The sequence below is a fragment of the Podarcis pityusensis genome, assembly GCF_964106645.2.
Source record: "Podarcis pityusensis genome assembly, chromosome: 13".
Lineage (NCBI taxonomy): Eukaryota > Metazoa > Chordata > Lepidosauria > Squamata > Lacertidae > Podarcis > Podarcis pityusensis.
In genome coordinates this window covers 51,832,220-51,857,903 of record NC_138038.1, presented here as the reverse complement: position 1 = coordinate 51,857,903, position 25,684 = coordinate 51,832,220, and the positions used below count along the sequence as shown (strand labels likewise).

General features: G+C 49.6%; 1 protein-coding gene across 1 annotated transcript; it reads right to left on the bottom strand.

Moving 5' to 3' along the window:
- Nucleotides 1–20,025, bottom strand: BCL6B (BCL6B transcription repressor). Its single transcript, XM_080979806.1, has 9 exons — nt 19,889–20,025; nt 16,221–16,392; nt 13,699–13,920; nt 11,592–12,011; nt 9,566–9,675; nt 7,823–8,014; nt 6,357–6,487; nt 4,461–4,598; nt 1–2,641 (listed from the first exon to the last, which is right to left on the bottom strand). The coding sequence occupies exons 2-9, from the start codon at nt 16,385–16,387 to the stop codon at nt 2,510–2,512; spliced, it is 1,512 nt and encodes a 503-aa protein (XP_080835932.1). The 5' UTR covers nt 16,388–16,392; nt 19,889–20,025; the 3' UTR covers nt 1–2,509.
- Between the last annotated feature and the right edge of the window lie 5,659 nt (nt 20,026–25,684).

Sequence of the window (25,684 nt, the reverse complement as noted above, 5' to 3'; positions counted from 1 at the left end):
GCCGGACAACTTTAGCTTTATTGAAACAACGCAAGGATATAAAGTTTGGCGACCTTACAAAGAGATTGTTTTGTTGCAGGCGTGCGTGAATAAATACATATAGATATATTTCAAAACCCAGACAGACCCATGTATCTTTCTGCCCCCCCCCTCCAAACTTTACCCAGACCAAAAGGGAACCAGCCCGATTGATCCAATTCCTGGCATTGAAAGCCACAATTCCACGACATGCCCCTTTGCCCAGACACCAGGGGCGCCTTCAAAAAGCGCACCTTTCGAACCCAGGTCTTCGGAGATCAGGCACCGACATTCATTTTCCACTTTGGGGGGGGGGTGTCGTCTTCAGCCCCATGTCAACGCAGAACCTTCCTTCCTCTCTCACCGGAGGGGAGGCCTTTTCCTAATAACTCCCTTTAAAAATGGAAATCATCTCATTTCCTGAAAACTGATGCATGCATGCAAAGAAAAAGGAAAAAGCAAAATCTGGAGGAGGCAGGCTGGTGCTTTCTCAAGGCGTTTCCTATTGTTCATTACCTTTTTCCTCTCTTTCTGAGGTTCCAGACCTCTTCTAGAAACTTCTGGAAAGTTCTTAGGCTGAGGTTCCAGACCTCACTGTGTCCCCCTTCCCCACTTTCTGCTCCTGCCAGGCCCAATTCCCGATAAGGTTCTCTGAATATGGCTTCGTCCACACCACCCTTTCAAAGCGCTTTGATTCCACTTTAAACAGCTGGCGCTTCCCCCAAGGAATTATGGGAACTGACACCCAAGGGTGCTGAGAAGGCCGTACACCCGGACTTTCTCGGGATTCCAATGACGAAATTAAGTGTCCGGGCAAATCTGGGCTCAACGACTTTCCTTTAAAAAAGCTTTTCGTGTCCAGATTTTTACTTCTTGAAATATGGGACCCTGCCTTATCCGCCGCCCCCCCCCCCCCCCCGCAGAGGCACAATTCCCAGAATCCCCCGGGAAGAGGGATCGATGGTTAAAGCACTCTGGGAACTATAGTACTACGAGGGGCATATGGGGGGTCTCCCCTCAACACTCTTAGCAAACTATAGCTCCCAGGACTCCCATGAGAGTCAATCCCACCTCCCAGGGAATTCTGGGAACTGTTAATAATCAAGAATAACAATGGAGCACTAGGAACAGACAAGACAGATGTGGCCAGCAAAATAACACATTTACAAAGAGCAAAGTACACTACACATAACGTTAAAAAAACACAAAATGAAGTCAAACAATGATTCTAATAAACTCCTCTTAACTCTAGCTTATGTCCCGTGGAGGAGAAAAGCAGAGTCCATAGCTAGGGTGGGGGGTCAGTAGCAGGGACCCCTGCTTTGCACGCAGAAGGTTCTGGGTTCGAATCTCCGGCTGCCAGGAGCAGGGAAAAGTCTGCCTGAGAGACTCTGCTGGTCAAGGGGGTCAAGTACTGGGCTGAATGTGCCCCAGAGGATTCTGGAATCCACAGTCCCCAAAGCATCTTGGGGATCCAGCGCCGTGGCCCCCCTCCAGTGAATTATGGGAGGGAACTCTAGTTTGTTCAGGGTTTGATCATTGCTAATGAGCCACGCTACAACTCCCAGCAGCCCCTAACAAATTACACCGTGTGGTATTAAGGCCGCCCCATAAAGCACATCGGAAGCAAATTCTTTTCCCCAAATAATTCTGGGCGCTGTAGTTTTTAACTCCTCGCAGCCTCAGCAAACTACAGTTCCCAGAATCCTTTGGGGGAAAGGGTGTGCCTTAAAGGGACAGTGCATTTCTGCAGCCCAAGAGGTGTATAGCAGGCGTAACAGCTTTTTCTGTTCCTAATTCGCAGACTTTCTCGCCTGCCTTACACCTCTCCCCCTCAGAGCACCAAATTTTTGCGCCGCTTCCCAGGCGACACAAAAAGGAACATATAAACAAAGAAGGCAAGAGACTAGACGTGGCTTGGAAATTCTGCTTTTACTATCACAGCTCTGCCTGCAGAGCCGTTCACCAGCTTTTGGGGTTTCTTCTCTAACCCCCAAGAGGGGAGTAGTGCCTAGTGGGTTTATATCTTGGAGGTTGGGGGCATGAACCAAGAATGTTTGCTCAATATCTCCCCTGCCCTGATTCTGAATAATAATTAGCTCTCAATTTAAACATTCGAAACTCACCGAATTATCTAAATTTCAGGGTTTGGATCCGGCAGACGTCTGAATGGTTCTTTTTTTATATATAATTCTTTGCAGGAACCTCTTTAAATAATGAAAAAATGCAGTCACCCAGAATGCATAGCTGCCAATGTTTTCCTTTTTTAAAATTCCCTTATTCCGAATAGGATTCCTCGCGAGAAAAGTTGACAGCTATGCAAGAATGTGACGCGCGCCATTTAGGGCGTCGGATATTCTGCGTTTCAGACACCGAAAAGGTCCAGCTCTCAGGTGCAGGATACGGAAGATTCCACTCAGATACCTGAGCGCAGAATCCGCCAGTCGGCGGATTTGTGGATCTGGCCGAAACCGCGCAATACGCTCCCCGCTCAGCAGAGACCAGCGTAAGGGCCCTCGAGGACTTTGTAGCGGATTTTGGTGTTGGTGATGGCGCCGTGTTTTTGCCTCAGGTGCAGCCGCAACTGGCTCTTGTGGCGGAAGCGGACGTCGCATTTCTCACACTGTGAAGAGAAGACAGGTGTCAAGGCGGGCGCCTCCGTCCCAGAGTGCTGCAGGACGGCTTTCCCCAACCCGGTGCCCCACAGAGGACCTTAAGGTCCATGAATAACCATAGTTTAGGAGTCCCAGGCCCTAAGGAAGCCAGACTATCCTCCACCACGGCCAAGGCCTTCTCAGTGGTGGCTCCGACCTGGTGGAATGCTCTGTCCCAGGAGACCAGGGCCCTGCAGGATTTAACCTCCTTCCGCCGGGCCTATAAGACAGAGCTATTCCGCCAGGCCTTTAATTTGAATTCAGCCTGATCTTTTATTTCCCTTCTTTTCCCTCCCCCTCCCCTTTTATGAAGATTACCCACTCTGAGACCCCACAGCTAATTCTCCCCTGGTCTCATCGCTGGCCCAAGTAGGACCAATTCAGCCAGCTAGCCCTGGTGACTATCTAATACAGTGGTACCTCGGGGGGTTAAGTACTTAATTCGTTCTGGAGGTCCGTTCTTAACCTGAAACTGTTCTTAACCTGAGGTACCACTTTAGCTAATGGGGCCTCCTGCTGCTGCCGCGCTGCCGGAGCACGATTTCTGTTCTCACCCTGAAGCAAAGTTCTTAACCTGAAGCACTATTTCTTAGCAGAGTCTGTAACCTGAAGCATATGTAACCCAAGGTACCACTGTACTTATTAGATGGATTTCCCCCATTTTGATTTCTGAACTTTGAATTTTATTGTCATTCATGATTCATGCTGCTGCTATGTTGTACTGTTATACCTCGGGTTACAGACGCTTCGGGTTGCGCGATTTCGGGTTGAGCATCGCGCCAAAGCCGGAAGTACCGGAATGGGTTACTTTTGGGTTTCGGCGCTCGTGCATGCGCAGAAACACTAAATCGCCCTATGCGCATGCGCAGGAGTACCAAATCGCGACCTGCACGTGCGCCGGCGCGGCACTGTGGGTTGTGAACGCTGCGGGTTGCGAACATGCATCCCACACGGATCATGTTTGCAACCTGAGCATCCACTGTATTGTCATAGAGGAGGGTCAGGATATTAACTGATGTGCATGAAATTTCATATATAGCTATATAATCCCTAGTGTAGTAAGATAAGGCCTTTGGAGGAGACATTTTAAAATAAATAAATTATGAACCGCCCTAGTAGGGCAGTAATTGTTCCTTGATAATTTGTCCCTCCCCCTCCATGATGGAACCTGGGGCGCACCGCCCCCTGCCCCCCCTTCCTATGCCCCTGGTCACCTGGTCATCTGCCACACCAAACACACCATGAATAATAGTAATAATAAATTTTATTTATATCCCGCCCTCCCCAGCCAAAGCCGGGCTCAGAGCGGCTAACAACAGTAAAATGACGCAACATTCTAAAATCATTTCATTGTAAAATTAATTCTAATCAAATTAATGGCAACCATTTGGGCTAGAAGTTCTATGAGGATTACCCTAGGAGGGGGTCAGACTGTGCCTTGGCCAAAGGCCTGGTGGAACAGCTCTGTCTTGCAGGCCCTGCGGAAAGATGTCAAGTCCCGCAGGGCCCTAGCCTCTTGGGACAGAGCGTTCCACCAGATCGGGGCCACAGCCGAAAAGGCCCTGGCTCTGGTTGAGGCCAGCCTAACCTCCCTGTGGCCCGGAAACTCCAAGATGTTTTTGTTGGAAGACCGTAAGTTCCTCTGTGGGACATTCCGGGTTTGGCGTGGTGCGCAACCCGAAATCGCGCAACCCGAAGCGTCTGTAACCTGAGCTATGACTGTACAACATAGCAGCAGCATAAAATACAGTATATACGGTATAAAAAAAAAGCTCCCTCTCCACTCACATGATAAGGCTTCTCTCCCGTGTGGATACGGAGGTGGCTCTTCAGGGTCTGCAGGTGCCGAAATCGAGTCCCGCACATCCCGCAGGGGTAGGGCTTCTCCCCGGTGTGGATCAGGACATGGGCTCTCAAGTGAGCGACCTGGGAGAAGGAAGGAGCGGCTGCATCAATAGGAGTATAGCATCTAGATCAAGGGAAGTAATAGTGCCACTGTATTCTGCTCTGGTCAGACCTCACCTGGAGTACTGTGTCCAGTTCTGGGCACCACAGTTCAAGAAGGACACTGACAAACTGGAACGTGTCCAGAGGAGGGCAACCAAAATGGTCAAAGGCCTGGAAACAATGCCTTATGAGGAACGGCTAAGGGAGCTGGGCATGTTTAGCCTGGAGAAGAGGAGGTTAAGGGGTGATATGATAGCCATGTTCAAATATATAAAAGGATGTCACATAGAGGAGGGAGAAAGGTTGTTTTCTGCTGCTCCAGAGAAGCGGACACGGAGCAATGGATCCAAACTACAAGAAAGAAGATTCCACCTAAACATTAGGAAGAACTTCCTGACAGTACGAGCTGTTCGACAGTGGAATTTGCTGCCAAGGAGTGTGGTGGAGTCTCCTTCTTTGGAGGTCTTTAAGCAGAGGCTTGACAACCATATGTCAGGAGTGCTCTGATGGTGTTTCCTGCTTGGCAGGGGGTTGGACTCGATGGCCCTTGTGGTCTCTTCCAACTCTATGATTCTATGATTCTATGATTCTAAGGAGGAATGACCGGTGGCTGGACAGCTCTGCGGGAATGCAGTTACTTCAGCCTCCAGGATAGCGCATTCTTTAACATCGGCAGTCAGGAGTGCTTCAGCCCTGTTTTTGAGTCTGTTTGAAACTTAAAACCTCAATTTCTTAATAGGGCTATGTTTATAATAATAATATAATAATAATTTATTATTTATACCCCGCCCATCTGGCTGGGTTTCCCCAGCCACTCTGGGCGGCTTCCAACAAAACACTAAAATACAATAACCTATTAAACATTAAATGCTGCCTTCAGATGTCTTCTAAAAGTTTGGTAGTTATTTTTCTCTTTGACACCTGGTGGGAGGGCGTTCCACAGGGTGGGCGCCACCACCGAGAAGGCCCTCTGCCTGGTTCCCTGTAAGTTCACTTCTCGCAGGGAGGGAACCGCCAGAAGGCCCTCGGAGATGGACTTCAGTGTCCGGGCAGAATGATGGGGGTGGAGACGCTCCTTCAGGTCTACTGGGCCATTTAGGGCTTTCAAGATCAGCACCAACACTTTGAATTGTGCTCGGAAACGTACTGGGAGCCAATGTAGGTCTCTCAAGACCTACATTGTGGTCTTGGCGGCCGCTCCCAGTCACCAGTCTAGCTGCCGCATTCTGGATTAGTTGCAGTTTCCGGGTCATCTTCAAAGGTAGCCCCAAGTATGGGATACAAGAAAAGGGAGGAGGAGGAGGTCAAAGAAAGAAGGTAATGAAAGTTGAGAATTTGAATTTGAGAATGATGGATTTATTTTTCCTTTTTTTCTTTTTCTTTTTTCTGTTTTGTCTTTTTTTTGTAATTTTTAAAAAAAAATTCAATAAAGATCATTTAAAAAACACACACAAAAAAAGGTAGCCCCAAGTAGAGCGCATGGCAGTAGTCCAAGCGAGAGATAACCAGAGCATGCACCACTCTGGCGAGACAGTCTGTGGGCAGGGAGGGTCTCATCCTGCGTACCAGATGGAGCTGGTAGACGGCTGCCCTGGATACAGAACTGACCTGCGCCTCCATGGACAGCGGTGAGTCCAGAATGACTCCCAGGCTGCGCACCTGGTCCTTCAGTTGCCCCATTCAGGACCAGGGAGTCCCCCACACCTGCCAGGTATCTCCCCCCACTTTTTTGTTTACCTGCACAAAACGAGATCCGCAGGTCTCACACTTGTAGGGCTTCTCCCCGGAGTGAATACGCAGGTGAGTCTTGAGATTCGCCGGACGGTTGAACTGGGCGCCACAAATCCCGCAGTGGTACGGCTTCTCTCCTAAGCGCGACAGGTAGCAGTGGCACAGGTGAGGCTTCAGGGGCTGGTCACACTGCTCTGAATCCCCCCCCCCCGCCCACCAATACAGGACTCCATCTCCCCACTCTGAATAGACTCCTGGATTCACAGTTGGAAGGGACCCCCAGAGGTCATCCATTCCAACCCCCAGCAATGCAGGCATCTCAACTAAAGCATCCCTGACAGATGGCCGTCCAACTTCTGCTTAAAAACCTTCAAGGAAGGAGAGTCTACCACTTTCCAAGGGAGTCCGTTCCCCTGTCGAACGGCCCTTGCTGTGAGAAAGATCTCCCTCATGTTTAGTCAGAATCTGCTTTCTTGAAACTTGAAGCCACGGGTTCGAGTCTTACCCTCCAGAGCAGGAGAAAACAAGCTTGCTCCCTCCTCCATGGGACAGCCCTTCAGATATTTGAAGATGGCTTTCATGTCTCCTCTTCTCCTGGCTAAACATACCCAGTTACTTCAACCATTCCTCATATGGCTTGGTTTCCAGACCCTTGATCAACTTGGTCAGCCTCCTCTGCACACGTTTCAGCTTGTCAATATCCTTAAATGGTGGTGCCCCAAACTGGACAGAGGACTCCAGGTGGGCTCTAACCAAGGAAGAGAAGAGCGGGACTATTCCTTCCCTTGATCTGGGCACTAGACGTCTGCGGATGCAGCCTAGAATACCATTAGCTTCTTTTGCTGGGCGTTCCACCAGGCTGGGGCCAGAGCTGAAAAGGCCCTGCCCCTGGTTGAGGCCAATCTAACCTCCTTGGGGCTCAGGACTTCCAAAGTGTTGTTACTTAGGTCCTCCGCGGGGCATACCAGGAAAGGCGGTCCCGTAGGTACGAGGGTCCTAGTCCGCATGTACTGCTAGTAAGCCAGGTGTCCCCCATCTTATATTTGTCATTCTGGTTATTCCTGCCTAAGTGCAGAACCTGATATTTGTCCCTGTTGAAGTTTAATTTATTGTTATCGATATATAGATATACAGTCATACCTCAGGTTACAGACGCTTCGGGTTGTGTTTTTTCGGGTTACAGACCGCCGAAACCTGGAAGTACTGGAACGGGTTACTTCCGGGTTTCGGCAGTCACACATGCGCAGAAGTGCTAAATCGCACTTTGCGCATGCGCAGAAGCACCGAATCGCAACCCGCAAATGCGCAGGCGCACCGCTGCGGGTTGCGAACGTGCCTCCCGCACGGATCACATTTGCAACAAGAGCGTCCACTGTATAGACATTTGAGTTTTATATGCACCGGCCCGGAGCCCATGTTCTGGAATGAATGAAAGCCCAGTTTAGACATGTTCAAAATCAAGCAAAACCAACCGGTATGCAGAGATCTGTGGCTTGCTAGGTTCCCTTTGTAGCGGAAGGTTGAGTTGCAGAAATGGCATTTGTACGGCTTCTCCTCGAAGGCGCTTCCTGAGGCTGGAGGGCTCCTTCCTCCTCCTCCCCCCTCTTCTTCATCTTCCTCCAGGTATCCTAAGTCACAGGCACTGCAGTCGTAAGGGCCAGCCCCTGGGGAGTCACAAGTGCGAGGCGTTTGGGCCTGCCCAGTCTGTGCAAAAACACACTTTCTGCCTCGAAATCCCTTTTTCATAGACTCACGGAATTGTAGAGTTGCAAGGGGTTAGGGATAGGGGGTCATCTAGTCCAACCCGCTGCAATTCAGGAATATCGCACGGGATTCGAACCCGCAACTTGGTGTTATCAGCACCATGCTCTAACCCACTGACTCATCTATTATTATTATTATTATTACTGTTAAAAAGGTGTTGCGATATGCAACTTTGCTCTGCCAAAAATGTAAAAACGAGGCAAAACGGCGTTCGACCTTGTGCACGTTACGAGAAATTCGCACTAAGATCCTGGTGGGTTTTCACGAGACCCGTTTAGAAAAATAAACAAATTGCGAACTGATGCGGAGAGATGGAGACTTATTCATTGATTAAATTTATCAGTCACTAAAGAACAATGGCAAGAGAAGTTGATGAACTATGCAGAACTGGCAAAAATGACAGAAAGACTAAGAGAAAAAGGCAACAGAGACTTTGAAAAAGATTGGGAACCACTCATATTATATTATATTTTCAGAAACAAAGAAAGTGAATAGATTTAACAGGATTTAAACAAACATTTACATTATCAACATTAGAAAATGTTTAGAAGATAAGTGAAATATGATGGTGTGTTTACTTTTATTTTTATGTTTTTAGGTGTTATGTTATTAATAACTTTTAAGTGATAGCAAAGTGGGTGAAAACAGAAACAAACCAGAAGCGGAAGTTGGGAGAAGCCCTGGAGGGGAGGGAGGAATATACAGTAAATGTTAAGAATTTGAGATGTATGTAATGAATGAAAAAGAAAAATGAATTAAAAAAAAATAAAAATAAAATAAAAACTTATCAGTCACTTTTTTTTTATAACCAGAGGAACTCAGAGCAACTTACAACGTATAAATGGACAGAGGCATATGTTAGAACCAGCACAGGAGGAAAACTAATAATAATAATAATAATAATAATAATAATAATAATAATTTAATACTTATACCCTGCCCATCTGGCCGGGCCTCCCCAGCCACTCTGGACAGCTTCCAACAGGATATTAAAAACATGATAAAACATCAAACATTCAAAACTTCCCTAAACAGGGCTGCCTTCAGATGTCTTCTAAAAGTCTGATAGATGTTTATTTCCTTGACATCTGACGGGAGGGCGTTCCACAGGGCGGGCGCCACCACCGAGAAGGCCCTCTGCGATCTCGCTTTGGAAAAAAGCAGGGTTGAAACATCCCACCCATTCAAGGAGGCTACAGATAATTCAAAGCCCAAAACCTGGCAGAAAAGAAATGTCTAATGATGGCGCCAGGCAAGCCTCCCTGAGGACAGCGTTCCACAAGCGGGGAGCCACCACCCAAAAGGCCCCGTCCTCGTGTTGCGGCCCTCCGGCCCTCGCAACGAGGGGGCACACGAAGACAGGCACCCGGTGGCGACCACAGGGTCCGGGTTCAGTTCCTACGGGGGCAGATTGGAAAAGAGAGAAACAGAAACCGCCCCTTCCCACTCACCAGAACCACAGGGGTCTCCCTGCCCCATGGAAGCGTCTTCTGGAGGGTGGGAGCAAAGCAGGGGGGCTGGCTGGTTGCAGGCGGAGCAGTGGGGCTGAGAGGAAGGCAGCCTGGGCAAGAGCAGAAGGAAGGAAGGGTCAGAGCCAGGCATAAAACGTCCTTCCTATCTATAGCCAGTCTTTCATCACAGTAGAAAAAAGACAGCCAAAGAACCGAGAAATTACACAAAACAAATGAAATAGCGTGAAAATCCCTGAAACGAGAAGTACAGTGGTACCTTGGGTTACATATGCTTCAGGTTACATACACTTCAGGTTACATACACTTCAGGTTACAGACTTCGCTAACCCAGAAATAGTGCTTCAGGTTAAGAACTTTGCTTCAGGATGAGAACAGAAATCGTGCTCTGGCGGTGCGGCAGCAGTGGGAGGCCCAATGAGCTAAAGTGGTGCTTCAGGTTAAGAACAGTTTCAGGTTAAGAACAGATCTCCAGAATGAATTAAGTACTTAACCCGAGGTACCACTGTAATCGACTAGAAATAAGTCTTTAACATCAGCAGTAACACCTAGACCAAAGGAGCGTTTCAGCCCTGTTCTTGAGTTTGTTTTAAAATCTAAAACAGCTTATCTTGTATTCCTTTCTTTGAATTTGTGCTATCACCTTGCCAACAAAGGTCCGTATAGTTCAAGCTATGGTTTTCCCAGTAGTGATGTATGGAAGTGAGAGCTGGACCAGAAAGAAGGCTGATCGCCCAAGAATGGATGCTTTTGAATTCTGGTGCTGGAGGAGACTCTGGAGAGTCCCATGGACTGCAAGAAGATCAAACCTCTCCATTCTGAAGGAAATCAGCCCTGAGTGCTCACTGGAAAGACGGATCCTGAAGCTGAGGCTCCAAGACTTTGGCCAACTCATGAGAAGAGAAGACTCCCTGGAAAAGACCCTGATGTTGGGAAGATGGAGGGTGCAAGGAGAAGGGGACGACGGAGGACAAGATGGTTGGACAGTGTTCTCGAAGCTACCAGCATGAGTTTGACCAAACTGCGGGAGGCAGTGGAAGACAGGAGGGCCTGGCGTGCTCTGGTCCAGGGGGTCACGAAGAGGCGGACACGACTAAACAACAACAACATGTCTAAAACTTGCCATTTAGGTTTTCAAACCCTTTTTGTAAACTCAGGGGAGCGTTTCAGCCCTGTTCTTGCATTTGTTTAAAATCATTTAAGGTTTACGATTTCTCGATTTCCTTCTGAGGAAACTGAATAGTCCAGTGAAACGAGATTTGTAGCCGGCATCCCATTAAGGCTTTGTTCAGTTCTAGGTTTTTCTAATTTTTTCCCTTAAACTTTTTGCTTTTTGTTATTTAGTTTAATTCTATAAGATAATATTTCTAGTCGATTCCTTCTCGTTTCAGGGATTTTCACAGTCTTTCATCACAGGTCTCACAGCAGGCGCAGCAGCAGGAGGCCCCATTAGCTAAAGTGGTGCTTCAGGTTAAGAACAGTTTCAGGTTAAGTATGGACCTCCGGAACAAATTAAGTACTTAACCCGAGGTACCACTGTAATAATTTCTTATTTATACCCCGCCCATCTGGCTGGGTTTCCCCAGCCACTCTGGGCGGCTTCCAACAGAACACTAAAATACAATAACCTATTAAACATTAAAAGCTTCCCTAGACAGGGCTGCCTTTAGATGTCTTCTAAAAGTCAGGTAGTTGTTTATCTCTTTGACATCTGGTGGGAGGGCGTTCCACAGGCCGGGAGCCACCACCAAGAAGGCCCTCTGCCTGGTTCCCTGTAACTTGGCTTCTCGCAGCGGCGGAACCGTATCTTAAATTTTGGAAATGTACATCCAGTTTTTTTATCCCTTTAAATTTTTGGGGAGCTCCCAAATAAGCTAGAGCTTGTTTAGCTTATACTGCACCCAGCTGACCTCTGCCCGCTGTCCTACGCCCCCAAGAGGGAACTAAACACCATTTTCCCAACATGCAGGCCGCAGTCCATCTGTAAAGTCCCCACTGGCTCCCTGACCTGTGAAGGCGGCTTCCGTCCCCGGGGTCTCCATCCCGGCCGGCCTGGCCGTGCGATTCGGGGGGGTCCGGCCTCCCCTCACGCAGCATGGAGTTGAGGACGATGAAGCGATACTTCTTCCAGTGGCAAGCTTTGGGGTCTGCGCCTGGGGGGGCGCAGCCGCTGGACTCGCGGGGGGAGGCCGGCTGGCCCGGAGGGGACTGGTCCCCGGCCCCCGGCGACATCGCAGACCCCAATTCCTTGTCCTTTGGGCAGTAGGGAGCTGGCAGAGGGCAGCCGGAGGCCCCAGCGACGGTGGGGGGTTCTTCTTGGCCCTGCCTTGGGAAACTGGGGGCAAGGGACCCCCCGGCGTCTTCTAGGGGTCTGTGGCGGAGGAAGGTGGGCGCTGGGGGGGTCAGGAAGAAGGTCACCCGGTCGTAGCTGCGTAAGAACATCAGAACAGAACAAAGTCAGAAGGGCTAGCATCCCGTTCTGGCAGAATTCGAACACAGGACCTCTGACTTCCAGCAACTGGGATTATTCAGAAGCATTTGCCGCCGCCGCCCCCCGACTGCGACGGCAGAGCTTAGCCGTTCTGGCTAGTTGTCTTCAATAGCTGGCTGCTCCGTGCATCTGCCTGGACCTCTTTTTAAGCCGTCTTGTGGCAGTGAGTTCCACTGGGCTGCGTGGGAAAAAATGCTTTGTCTGCCCTGAACCAGAGAAGTGGGATTTGGCTTCTGAATTAAAGAAGCCTTTGTTGTCATCTTCCCAAATTTCCACGGCTGCCATTAAGACGAGGAAGGGCCCTTCTCCGGTCTGCTTCAATAATAATAATAATAATAATAATAATTTTTTTAAAAAAATTCATTTATACCCCGCCCTCCCCAGCCAAGACCGGGCTCAGGGCAGCTAACACCAAATATAAAAACAATTGATTGAAATACAACTTTAAAAACAAGATTAAAATACAACATTGAAACATTAAAATGCAGCCTCATTTCAGTGGAAACTCAATCAAAAACTTTTGGGGGGATAAAAACGTCAAGTCTTCACCAAGGCTAACTATCCAGACTGGTCCTAGCACCTGTTCAGAGCTTATTTCCTTAGGCAAGAGTACCAGATATGTTTTAAGAACGGCGGAGTGCTGATATTTTGACGAATGTCACACCGACTTGCCTCCCACGTTTGATTTCACTGGCCCTTCTCTGGTCCGGCAGCGTCCTGCTCTCAAAGATTCCCATGGTGAGAAACCCCCAGGGAGGATTCGAAAACAAGACCCCACTCCCTTTCTGCGTTTTCCATCAACTGGGACACAGAAGCACTTGCTGCCTCTGATTATGGAGGCAGAGAATAGCTGTTCTGGCTAATAGCCCTCCCCCAAATAGCCTTTTCGAATTGGTCCAGTCTTCTTTCAAAGCCATCCAAGTTGGCTGCGGTCGCTGCCTCAAGTGGCAGGGAGTTCCGCAGTTCCTCTGCCTGAAAAAGCGCTCCGTTGCGCCTGCCTCGAATCTTCCAACCCGTTTCTCTGTGGTTTGTTCTCTGGCATAGCTGTCAACTTACAGATTTGAAAATAAGGGACCAGCAGCCTCGAAAATAAGGGACCAGCAGCCTCAAAAATAAGGGATCAGCAGCCAAAATAAGGGATTTTCCAAACACAGGTATGTTCAACTTCTGAGCCCCTCCAAGCCAAAGGTAGAAAGCCCAGTCAGCAGCCAAACGAAGCCTCAAGCGGTGGTTCCCACAGCGCAGCAACCCATCAAAGGGGATTCAGCAAGGAAAACCACCATCACCTCTCTGCTGGGAAGCACTGAGCAAATGCGAGTCCCCAGGCAATGCGGCCAATTTGATTGGCACAAGGCATGCAAGCTCCACCCCCCAGTCGTTCTCAGACTCCTTATTGGGTGAGAAACGCAGCCAAGCAACGCAGCTGGAGCCTCCCTCCTCCCTGGCCGGCAGGGAGGGAGGGAGAGGAGCGGCTTCCTTTGAAACCCGGGAAATTTAAGGGACATCATCAATAAGGGACAGCAGCGGGACACGGCGCTGGGATAAGGGACTGTCCCGCCAAATAAGGGACGGTTGACAGCTATGTTCTCTGGGGGCACCCCTCTTGCCCTCCCCACCCGCGTACCTGGCCTGGATGAAGCGATGGCAACTCTCCACCACGTGCTCCATCTGCAGGTAAGAGGCGGCAGCCAGGACCGCGGGCACGGTGCCCGGTGTGAGGACCAGGCGGGATGTGTACATGAAGTCGAGGAGGGCCTGGAAGCCGGCGGGCTCGATGGAACTGGGCAAGGTGAGCACGCTGACCTCGTGGCCCCCCTGGCCCAGGAAGATGGAGTAGAAAAACCCGCTGCAAAGGGCACAGAGAAGGAGGAGAGGCGTCAGGGCAAGAGGACCGCAAGTCCCAGCATGCTCTAGTTGCGGCCACGTTCTATGATGGGATGTGGGACATTCACACAGGGCAAACCATGGTTTCCTTTGCAAGACCGTGGTTCTGGAGCACCCTGGTTAGGATTTGTGAATATAATTAATAATAATAATAATAATAATAATAATAATATAATTTATTTATACGTCGCCAATCTGGCTGGGATTCCCCAGCCACTCTGGGCAGCTCCCAACAGAATAATTAATAATAATAATAATAGTAATAATAATTTATTTGTACCCCACCAATCTGGCTGGGTTTCCCCAGCCACTGTGGGCGGCTCCCAACAGAAATAATAATAATAGTAGTAGTAATAATAATAATAATAATAATAATAATAATAATAATTTATTTATATCCCCCCAATCTGTCTGGGTTTCCCCAGCCACTCTGGGCGGCTCCCAACATAATAATAATAATAATAATAATAATAATAATAATAATAACGTGATAAAACATCAAAACAAGACCCTTGCTGTCTCCAGGACAACCCAGCGCCTGGGTCTTCCCACGGCACATGGCTCAGCTTCGTAATTCTAATACGAATACTTTTATATTGTGCTGGAAGCCGCCCAGAGTAGCTGGACCAACCCAGTCGGATGAGTGGCTAATAAGAATAAGAATAATGATAATAATAATAATTTTATTATTTGTAGCCTGCCCATCTGACCGGGGACTCAGCTACACTAGTCAACTTACAACATTGTAAGTGCGTTATAACTATGTGACACCACTGTAGAGTTGAAATCCAAAGTCAACGATAATTTCCATTGTGAGCTTTTTTTAATAGTTTTATATATATATATATATATAGCTGAGTAGATCCAGCCTAGTTGCCCCAGCCACTCTGGGGGGCTTCCAACAAATATCAAAGCGTAACAAAGCATCAAACTTGAAAAGCTTCCTAATACAGGGCTGCCTTCAGGTGTCTTCTAAAAGTGGTGTAGTTACTCATCTCCTTGACATCTGATGGGAGGGTGCCACCACCGAGAAGGCCCTCTGCCGATTAATTATAATATAAATGATAACAAACTTCCTATTATTATTAATACATGGCTAGGCCCCGTGACTCAACACAGGCTTTCACAATAGCATGCTGATCTCCTGAGACCCCAAAGGCAGCCGTTTACCTTTGCCGACTTTGCGTGACTCCAGGCCCGCCCAGGATCCGAGACAAACCAGTCGAAAAGGTGGCTGCGAGGACACGCCGATTGCTTTGTGGCGCTGGCGGGTGGAGATTCACCTCCAGGGCCGGATTTAGGTTTGAGGAGGCCCTAAGCTACTGAAGGGACATAGGTGGCGCTGTGGGTTAAACTATAGAGCCTAGGACTTGCTGATCAGAAGGTCGGTGGTTCGAATCCCCACGATGGGGTGAGCTCCTGTTGCTCAGTCCCTGCTCCTGCCAACCTAGCAGTTCGAAAGCACGTCAAAGTGCAAATAGATAAATAGGTACCACTCCGGCGGGAAGGTAAACGACGTTTCCGTGCGCTGTTCTGGTTCGCCAGAAGCGGCTTAATCATGCTGGCCACATGACCCAGAAGCTGGATGCCGGATCCCTCGGCCAATAAAGCGAGATGAGCGCCACAACCCCAGAGTCGGCCACGACTGGACCTAATGGTCGGGGGTTCCTTTACCTTTTAAACAAGCTATAGCTTAGGACAGGGGTCAGCAAACTTTTTCAGCAGGGGGCAGGCAGGTCCACTGTCCCTCAGACCTTGTGGGGGGCCAGACTATATTTTCAAAAAAAAAAGGAAAAAGAACGAATTCCAGAGTAGCACACGGAAACGCTGTTTACCTTCCTGCCGGAGCGGTACCTATTTATCTACTTGCACTTTGACATGCTTTCGAACTGCTAGGTTGGCAGGAGCAGGGACCGAGCAATGGAAGCTCACCCCATCACGGGGATTCGAACCGCCGACCTTCTGATCGGCAAGCCCAAGAGGCTCTGTGGTTTAACCCACAGCGCCAGCCGCGTCCCTAATTACCATGGAATAGGGTGTCCCTATTTTCATTGGATAAATGTTAACCACACAGTTGGCTAATGTCCCATCTCTCCAGACGAGCATTAAGCCCAAGGTCTCAAATCCGGTACTGAACCAAGCGTTCCTCAGCCACATGCTCTTGTCGCTCCCTCTTGCGCTTTCACAAGCCGCCGCTGCCTTCCTGCGGACCCCCTTGGCCACGCGTGGCACTGACACACACAGGTAGGGTGGGACGCTCACCTGCAGGCAGTGAGGACAGCTTTGTGGGCCTGCAAGGGGCAGCCCCCCACTCGCAAGGTGACGTCCGTGAGGAAGTGTCGTTTCCGGAGCTCGTTCAGGTTCATCAGGACGTCGCTGGAGTGGCGTGTGAACTCGCGCACGTCGCTCTGGTCGCGTGGCCCGGCCATCACACCTACAGGAGCGGGAAGAGCCTTAGAATCGCGGAGACCACCAAAGGTCATCTAGCCCAACCCGCCGTTGCAGAACTCGAACCCGCAGCCCTGAGACGAAGAGCCTCCCACTCTGCTGGGCAATAGATACAGGACATAATATATAGAGGGAAGTCAGTTAAGACCCAAGGGACTCAAACCAGTTTAGAAGAATAGGAAGAATGCGATGGTAAAAGGGTGGGGGGGGAGAAAGAGAGAATATGAAGGTAATGTGTTGCTGTGAATTTTGTGTATCAAATATTTAAACGATGGTTTGTACTCCTTAAATAACATTGTGAACTTGACAAGTATTTTTTTTCCCTTTCCACTTTTTATATTTTCTTTTATGTATCGTATTCTTTTTGGTACAAGTGGGTGTAAGGATTAATTTGTTCTCATTTTTGTAAATTTTTTAATGCAGTAAAGATGATCTATAAAAAGAAAAGAAAGAAAAGAAATTAAAAGCATATACAGTTACACCAAAAGCAGGAAAACCTAAAAGACCACGAAAATTAGAGAGAGAGAGAGAGATATCCACACACACACACAAAATATATAGATTTGAATCTCTGGGGAAAACTTTGGAAGAGTGATTTGAAGTTCACAGCATGTTATTCGTTGAAGGAGATCTACCTGAAAATGATTTATAGATGGTATTTAACTCTGAGTAGACTTGCTAAAATGTTTAAGTCATAATCGGGTAAGTGCTGGAGATGTAATGAGGTTACGTTTTATCACATGTGGTGGACTTGTGAAAGCGTAAAAGAGTATTGGGAAATGATATATAATGAATTGAAAAAAAATGTTTAAAAGTACCTTTCCAAAAAAAACCCCCACAGAGTCCTATTTGCTGGGGATAATTCAGAGCGTGTCAAAAAAGACTATTTATGTACGCCACTACTGCGGCCCGTGTTTTGTTAGCCCCAAAATGGAAAACGAGCGAGGTCCCAAGCAAAGAAGCATGGCAACTTAAACTGACGGAATACACGCAATTGCAGATTTAACATATAGAATAAGAGAACAAGAAGAACATACGTTTAGAGAAGATTGGAAAACGTTTACTGAATATATGGGTGAAAATTGTGTTCTTTTAAAAATGCTGGTAAAAAGGTAAAGGTAAAGGGACCCCTGACCGTTAGGTCTTATCGCGGATGACTCTGGGGTTGCGGCGCTCATCTCGCTTTATTGGCTGAGGGAGCCAATAAACAACTTCTGGGTCATGTGGCCAGCATGACTAAGCCACTTCTGGCGAACCAGAGCAGCGCACGGAAACGCCGTTTACCTTCCCGCCTTTACCTATTTATCTACTTGCACTGGTGTGCTTTCGAACTGCTAGGTTGGCAGGGACTGAGCAACAGGAGCTCACCCCGTCGCAGGGATTCGAACCGCCAACCTTCTGATCGGCAAGTCCTAGGCTCTGTGGTTTAACCCACAGCGCCACCCGCGTCCCTAAAAATGCTGGTAGCATTAAGATAAATCTAGCAGTGTAAATAAGTTTTGATGGATGTAACAATGGTTTACTGCTGGTTTCGTTCATGTAAAACATGCAGGGATGTTTGGTATGCAAAACGAACCACGGAAAGAGAAGAAAGGAAATCTTTGATTTAAGGTTGCTTAAATGGATATTTTGAAATGTAAATTAGAAAATGAGAGAGAGAGAGAGAGAGAGAGAGAGAGAGCGCCTCACACTCTGCCGACTGAGCTGCCATGAGCTCGGCTGTCCTGGAGTCATATAGAGAACTCGTTAGTCGGAAGGGGTACCCAGCGGCCATCTAGTCCAGCCCCCCTGCAATGCAAGGATCATAGCTGAAGAATCCCTGACAGATGGCCACCGGAGCTCTGTTTAGAGACATCCATCAAAGGGGAGTCCACCGCACACAGGACAGCCATCTCATGCCAGGGACTTAGTTCAGAGCTGGAGGGGGGAACCCAGGAGTCCGGGCCGCCTGCCGCCTCTTTGATCCTCCCGCCCATTCATTTACTGAAGAACGCAGAAGTCCTGGCGCCCTGCCTTTTGCGGCCGCACGCAGCTCGCCTCCAAGAAGTCACGGAAAACCCCTCCCCGGAGTCCCTAGTTCCCACGATCCCTTGCACCAAATCTGGAGTCCCTAGTTTCCACGATCCAAAGTTCCCTGCCCCAAATCTGTTGTATTTATTTAATGCATTTATATCCTGCCTTCTTCCCGAGTCGGGATTCAAGGCACCTTTAAATATTTTGAATAATCAATCGATTGCATTTACATCTCGTCTTTTTCTCCAGTTTGCTCAAAGAGGCGCGCATGGTTCTTTACCCCCCCCTCCTCATTTAACCCCCACGACAACCCTGCGAGGCAGGTGAAGCGGAGAGCCAGTGACAGGGAGCTTCACAGCCGAGCGGAGATTCGAACTCAGGTCTCTCCCGCGTCCCGGTCCGGTGCGTACGCGCCGTACTTCCGAAGCGCATTTCCTTCTCCTCAAGAGAATCTCGGGCGCTGTAGCTGATTAAGGGTGCTGGGAATTGTAGCGCTGCGAAGGCTTCAACTTCAGTCGCCAGGGTTCTTAAACCACAACGGGATCTCAGATTTGCCCACGCACTATGCGTTCAAAGCCCCTTAAGAGGCCTGGGAACTGTAGCTCTCCAAAGTTCCTTGGAATCATCGCACCCCGAGGGGGAAACTATAGTTCCCAGGATTTTGATTTGATTTTTTGAAATCATTTTCATTTGTTGTCACAAATATAAATTTATATTGATACAGTGGTACCTCGGGTTACATACGCTTCAGGTTACATACGCTTCAGGTTACAGACTCGGCTAACCCAGAAATAGTACCTCGGGTTAAGAACTTTGCTTCAGGATGAGAACAGAAATCGTGCAGCGGCAGCAGGAGGCCCCATTGGCTAAAGTGGTGCTTCAGGTTAAGAACAGTTTCAGGTTAAGAACAGACCTCCGGAACGAATTAAGTACTTAACCCGAGGAACCACTGTATTCCAAATACATTTTTTATTTTTAATGGAGTGCGCTTTACCTGCGCGATGATGCGGAGATGCCTCTATTGTTCTGCGCCTTTGGGGGAGAAAAGCGCAAGGCGAGCGCATGAGACCATGGAAACCGAGACCGCCGCCTCTCCCCCCACCAAACCACCCCCAGGGGTCCCGTTTCCTCCCAGCCCGCTGCTAAGAACCTAAGAAGACCCTGGACTCATCCAGGCCCCCCCCCCCTCTTTTCACGGTGGGCCAAGCTGGTACCCACGACGGAGAAATCCGCAACCGGGACCCGCGCGCACGAGAAACTCTCCCCGCAGCGACTATCATCCAGACGCATTTACTGCCTCCGACAGGGGACGGCGTAGATCATAGCCCTCTTGCCTAGTGGTAGTAGCCACGGGTAGTCTCTCCTTCACCCCTTGAACCCCGTTTCTCTCCCCCCCCCAGGAAAAAAAAACCCATCTGCCCTTCACCCCTTTTGCGCGTCCTTGGAAACGTCTGGTTTTGAGCGCTTACCGCCCCGTCCCGCAGGGTCTTTCTTGGAGCTGCCTGCAAGGTGCTGTCCCTGCCCGCTTCAGGTGGGGAGGGGGCCAGAAAGCCAGCTGAACCCCCTTTCACCCCCCCCTGAAGCCGCGGCGCCCCGAGAACCAGCCTCAGAGGACGGCCGGGCCGATGTAGCCTTTTTATAACGTCGGAGAGGAAACGGTGTTAAGTCACACATCCTTCCTTTCAGAGTTTGGCTCAGTTGTACTGCGAAGGAGAGGTGTGTCTGTGTGGGGGGGGGCAGGAGTGGGTGTATTTATAGCACTTTCAGGAAAAAGAGGGGGCGCTTACAACTCAGGGAAGCTCCGCGTCTTAGCGCACAACCCCAAAGATGGAAGCATGACCCCCCCCCCAAAAAAACCCTGACTGCCTTCTTTCAGTTCCCCAAATCTTGATATCTTGCCAAACGCACTGAATGGCGGGGGGGGGGTGTCCCCGCTTCAAAGCCCCCTCCCCGACCCCTAAGGCTTTTTCTAGACTTTGTTTCACGCTTCCTTACATTGTGAGATTTCTCGCAAGCAGAGGGCGCGCGACGGAGGGGTTAGTAAGGTTTTGTTCTTTTTTTATTTTGGGGGTGGGCGAAGGCCGGAGAGAGGAAGCACCTGTTTGCATGAGACCATTTCCTCCCCTCTTCCTCCCCCCCCCCAGCTTTTCCTGAGTTTTTGGTCCGGAGTTCAAACGGAGCCAAAGGACGGAGGGAAGAGCAAGCGGCGGGGGGGGGGTCCCCGGTTCCCCCAGCAGTGGAATATCCGAAGCCGCAACAGAGGCAGAGTGCCTCTGAGCATGTGCCGAGGGCATTTCTCTCTCCCCCCCCCCAACTCCATGCAGGTGGGAATGGAAAGGGGCGCTGCATGGAGATTGTGGACGGAGAAAAAGTCGATTTCCCCTTCTCTCCTAACTCCAGTGAGTGTTGGAAGATTTGGTACAGCGGGGAAAGGAGGACTTCTTCCCGCGGCGCAAGGTTAATCTGCGGAACCCCCGCCACAAGAAGCAGCGATGGCCACCAATCTAGACGGCTGCTAGCCAGGCCATGGCTACGCGCTGTCTCCACAGGAGGGCAGAGTTTTTTTCTGGCGCCTGCCTGTGTGGTTTTTGCAAAACCCAGAGACTTGCTTCCTCTGACGCCAGGCTCAAACAGAGGAGCTGGCCTCATCCTGCGTCTCTCCTTTACTACAAGATATTGGACAGCAGGTGTCTGCCTCGCGTGGACTCCTAACCTCTTGCCTTCGAATTCCTGAACCATCAATCTCAGATTCACTGGGGTGATTATGTGGAGCAGTCTGCGCTACTTGCTCAATGAAGGCGGTGAGAGCACTCTGTGTAGGTGTGGGAATAATAATAATAATAATAATAATAATAATAATAATAATAATTTACCATTTATACCCCGCCCATCTGGCTGGGCTTCCCCAGCCACTCTGGGCGGCTTCCAACAAAATATTAAAATACAGTAATGCATCAAACATTAAATGCTTCCCTAAACAGGGCTGCTTTCAGATGTCTTCTACAAGTCTGGTAGTTGTTTTTCTCTTTGACATCTGGTGGGAGGGCATTCCACAGGGTGGGGGCCACTACCGAGAAGGCCCTCTGCCTGGTTCCCATGTAAGCTCCCTTCTCGCAGGGAGGGAACCGCCAGAAGGCCCTTGGAGCTGGACCTCAGTGTCAGGGCAGAACAATGGGGGTGGAGATGCTCCTTCAGGTCTACTGGGCCTTTGAGGCTGTTTAGGGCTTTCAAGGTCAGCACCAACACTTTGAATTGTGCTCAGAAACATACTGGGAGCCAGTGTAGGTCTTTCAAGACTGGTGTTATGTGGTATTGGTGGCCACTCCCAGTCCGCAGTCTAGCTGCCGCATTCTGGATTAGTTGTAGTTTCCAGGTCACCTTCAAAGGTAGCCCCACGTAGAGCGCATTGCAATAGTCCAAGCAGGAGATAACCAGAGCCTGTACCACTCTGGCCAGACAGTCTGCGGGCAGGGAGGGTCTCATCCTGTGTACCAGATGGAGATGATAGACAGCTGCCCTGGACACAGAACTGACCTGCGCCTCCATGGACAGCTGTGAGTCCAGAATGACTCCCAGGCTGCGCACCTGGTCCTTCAGGGGCACAGTTGCCCCATTCAGGACCAGGGAGTCCCTCACACCCGCCCGCCTCCTGTCCCCCCAAAACAGTACTTGTCAGGATTCCACCTCAATCTGTTAGCCGCCATCCATCCTCCAACCGCCTCCAGACACTCACACAGGACCTTCACCGCCTTCACTGGTTCTGATTTGAAAGAGAGGTAGAGCTGGGTATCATCCGCATATTGATGGACACCCAGCCCAAACACCCTTCCTTCCTTGTAACCTCTGCTCTTCTTGTGTTCCAGTTCTTCCAAACAGCAGGTGAGATAGCAAACCTGTCTCTCTGGACCATGGGTAGGCAAACTAAGGCCCGGGGGCCGGATCCGGCCCAATCACCTTCTAAATCCGGCCTGCAGACGGTCCAGGAATCAGCGTGAGTAGAATGTGTCCTTTTATTTAAAATGCATCTCTGGGTTATTTGTGGGGCATAGGAATTTGTTCATTTTTTATTTTTTTCCACAAAATATAGTCCGGCCCCCACAAGGTCTGAGGGACAGTGGACCGGCCCCCTGCTGAAAAAGTTTGCTGACCCCTTTCTGGACTGTTATATAGCAGGAGGGTGGTTCTCATGCGCTGAAAACTGGCCTGTTATAAAATCACAGAACCACACAGTTTGATGGGGACACCAAAGGGTCCTCTAGCTCAACCCGCCGCAGTGTCAGGGAGGGGACTCGGTTTCACCCTCGTTGCTGACAGACTAGCTTTCTAGGTGAGAGGATATTGTTCCAGTTCCATGCAGAAGAGCATTCAGTGATTGCAATGTGAACAGCCGTAACTGGGGTGCCAACACCAATAAGGCCTTGCCATCTGCCACGGACTGAGTTATCCTCACACTTGGTCTTCCTCCTACATTGTGTCAGGAAAACATGCCGCTGGAGAGACTTAGCCGTGCTGAAATGGGCATGCTGGATCCCAGAGCTGGCTTGAGACGAGTGCAAATTCTGCACGGTTCCAGAGGCACCCTTTAAAGTTCTCTTCCGAACTTTGCCTTCCGAACTTTGCCTTTACTTTTTAAACAAGCTATAGCTTAGTGCAGGGTTCAGCAAATGTTTTCAGCAGGGGGCTGGTCCACTGTCCCTCAGACCTTGTGGGGGCCAGACTATATTTTGGGGGGGAAAGAGAAAGAACGAATTGCTATGCCCCACAAATAACCCAGAGATGCATTTTAAATAAAATGACACATTCTACTCATGTAAAAACACGCTGATTCCCGGACCATACGCAGGCTGGGTTGAGAAGGCAATTGAACTGGATCCGGCCCCTGGGCCTTAGTTTGCCTACCCATGGTAGAGGGCTGGACTGGGATCTGGGTTCGAATTCTGCCTCGGCTACCATCTCTCAGCCTGGCCTACCACACGAGGATATCAGGACGAGAGCCATGCACACCCCCTTCCGCTCGTTGGTCGGATCAAAACGAAATGAGAGCCAGTTTGTCGCAGTGGTTAGAGCACTGGAGTCGGGTTCGAATTCCCTCACTGGACCCATGAGGCTCATTGGCGTTAGGGCCAGTCCCTGCTTTTCTCGGCCTCATCTACTTCGCAGGGTTGAGATGAAATAAACGGGAAGCTTTTGGGTGGTGCTGTGGGTGGGGTGTCTGGAAAACCTAGGTAAAGGGACCCCGGACCATTGGGTCCAGTCATGGCCGACTCTGGGGTTGCGGCGCTCATCTCGCTTTACTGGCCGAGGGAGCTGGCGTACAGCTTCCAGATCATGTGGCCAGCATGACTCAGCCGCTTCTGGCGAACCAGAGCAGCGCACAGAAACACCGTTTACCTTCCCGCCGGAGCGGTACCTATTTATCTACTTGCACTTTGAGGTGCTTTCGAACTGCTAGGTTGGCAGGAGCAGGGACTGAGCAATGGGAGCTCACCCCGTTGTGGGGATTCGAACCACTGACCTTCTGATCGGCAAGCCCTAGGCTCTGTGGTTTAACCCACAGCGCCACCCGTGTCCCACCTGTGGGTGGGGTGTCTGGAAAACCTGAGAAGGCAGAATTGAGATCCTTGAGGCAGCTGTGTAGTTTGGGGAGACTTGGTGAGCTGTTGGAAGAAGTTCCCAGGTCCGAAATAGCAAAAGGACTCTGAGATGCTCCTGCCGATTCGTATTATATTTAGATTTCGGATTTCACAGGACGCTGCAGCGGTCAGCAGGGGGGGGGCGTGTCCAGCCTTAAAAATAGACTCTTGCTTGCCTCGGGCGGAAGAAGATTGTGGACCAGGCCTCGGTCCAGACCACCAGAGTGCCAATGTGGCAGCTGGCTGGAGAACCACCCTTTCTTTGCCAGACGCCTGTTTTTCCTGATCTATAGCCTTCTCTCCACCCCTCACCCCCCCCTCCAAGGCTTCTTTGGCCTGACGGAAAGGACCGACCTGCGCTCTAACCACTGCACCATCCCACCGTTCCCTCCCCGACTCATCCCACACACAGAGCTGTGGCAATATTTGCTCTTTCCGGCTCTCTGGTGTCTATTAAAGCGTTTGAGCCGCGGCCAAGATTGATAAAGAGGGCCCTATAAGGTTGGGAGTGTGCCAGGGCGAACGAGACAGTGATTCACGTCCGTTTCCCTTTGGGGGGGGCATATGTGAGCTCGCTCGGCAGGTCAAATCCCCGCCTCCTTCCTCAGAAGCCTCTCCCGATCACCTTCAGGCATATATATGAACGTGAATCGTAGACTTGCAAATTGGGAGGGGGCACCCAGCGGTCATCCAGTCCAGCCCTGCTGCAAGGCAGGAATCGGAGCTCAAAAAATCCCTGGCAGGCAGCCTTGAAGAACCTCCAAGGAAGGAGAGCTCATCACGAGGGAGTCCATTCCGCTATCAAACGGCTCTTACCACCAGGAATTCCTAGGGTCTTTTGCACTCTGCACATGTCCTGGTTTCTTTATACCTAGTTCTGGCATCTAAATGCTTAGTTCTGGCGTTAGAAGCAGAAAAGAGGTTCTGGGGACCTTCCTTGGCTAGCTAAGACACTCTTTTCCCAACCTGGTGACGTCCAGATGTTTTGGACTACAACTCCCATCAGCCCACGGGAAGGACCCCAAGGGTCATCTAGTCCAACCCACTTCTATGCAGGAATCCTGCCCCCCCCAGTCGCCCCTGGGTGGGCTCGAATCACCACCCTTCTGGCGCACTGCCCCAATGCGCCACCTATGCTGTAGGAATGAGACGCCGCCACCAATTTCATCCACAGCAAACGAAAACAAAACCACCAAGGATCCGGGTTCAGATCTCGACTCTGCCACGAAATATATCAGGCAGCCTGTTATTGTTATTCTAAAGTTAATGGGGACCCCACACATCGCCCCTCAAGGTGAAAAATGTAATAGGGGAAAGTGTCGACTCTCAATTCAGGGTAGCAGGTCATATTTACGCAAAGCTCATTAGAATCACCGAACAGTTTTGGGATTCTAGTTTAGTTACAACCATTTAATTTAATTTAATTTAATTATTTTATTTTATTTTATTGCACTTAATGGTATTGCTTTGCATTGCAACCCCACCATTTTTCTGCAACGATCTCAAAAATGCCACACATGGTTCTCATTTAATCTACACAACAGCCTTGCGAGGTTTAAGCCATATTTTAATTAACTGTTTGCTTGTTTGTTGTTGTTGTTTTCTATTACATTTTATTGTAATTCATATCTG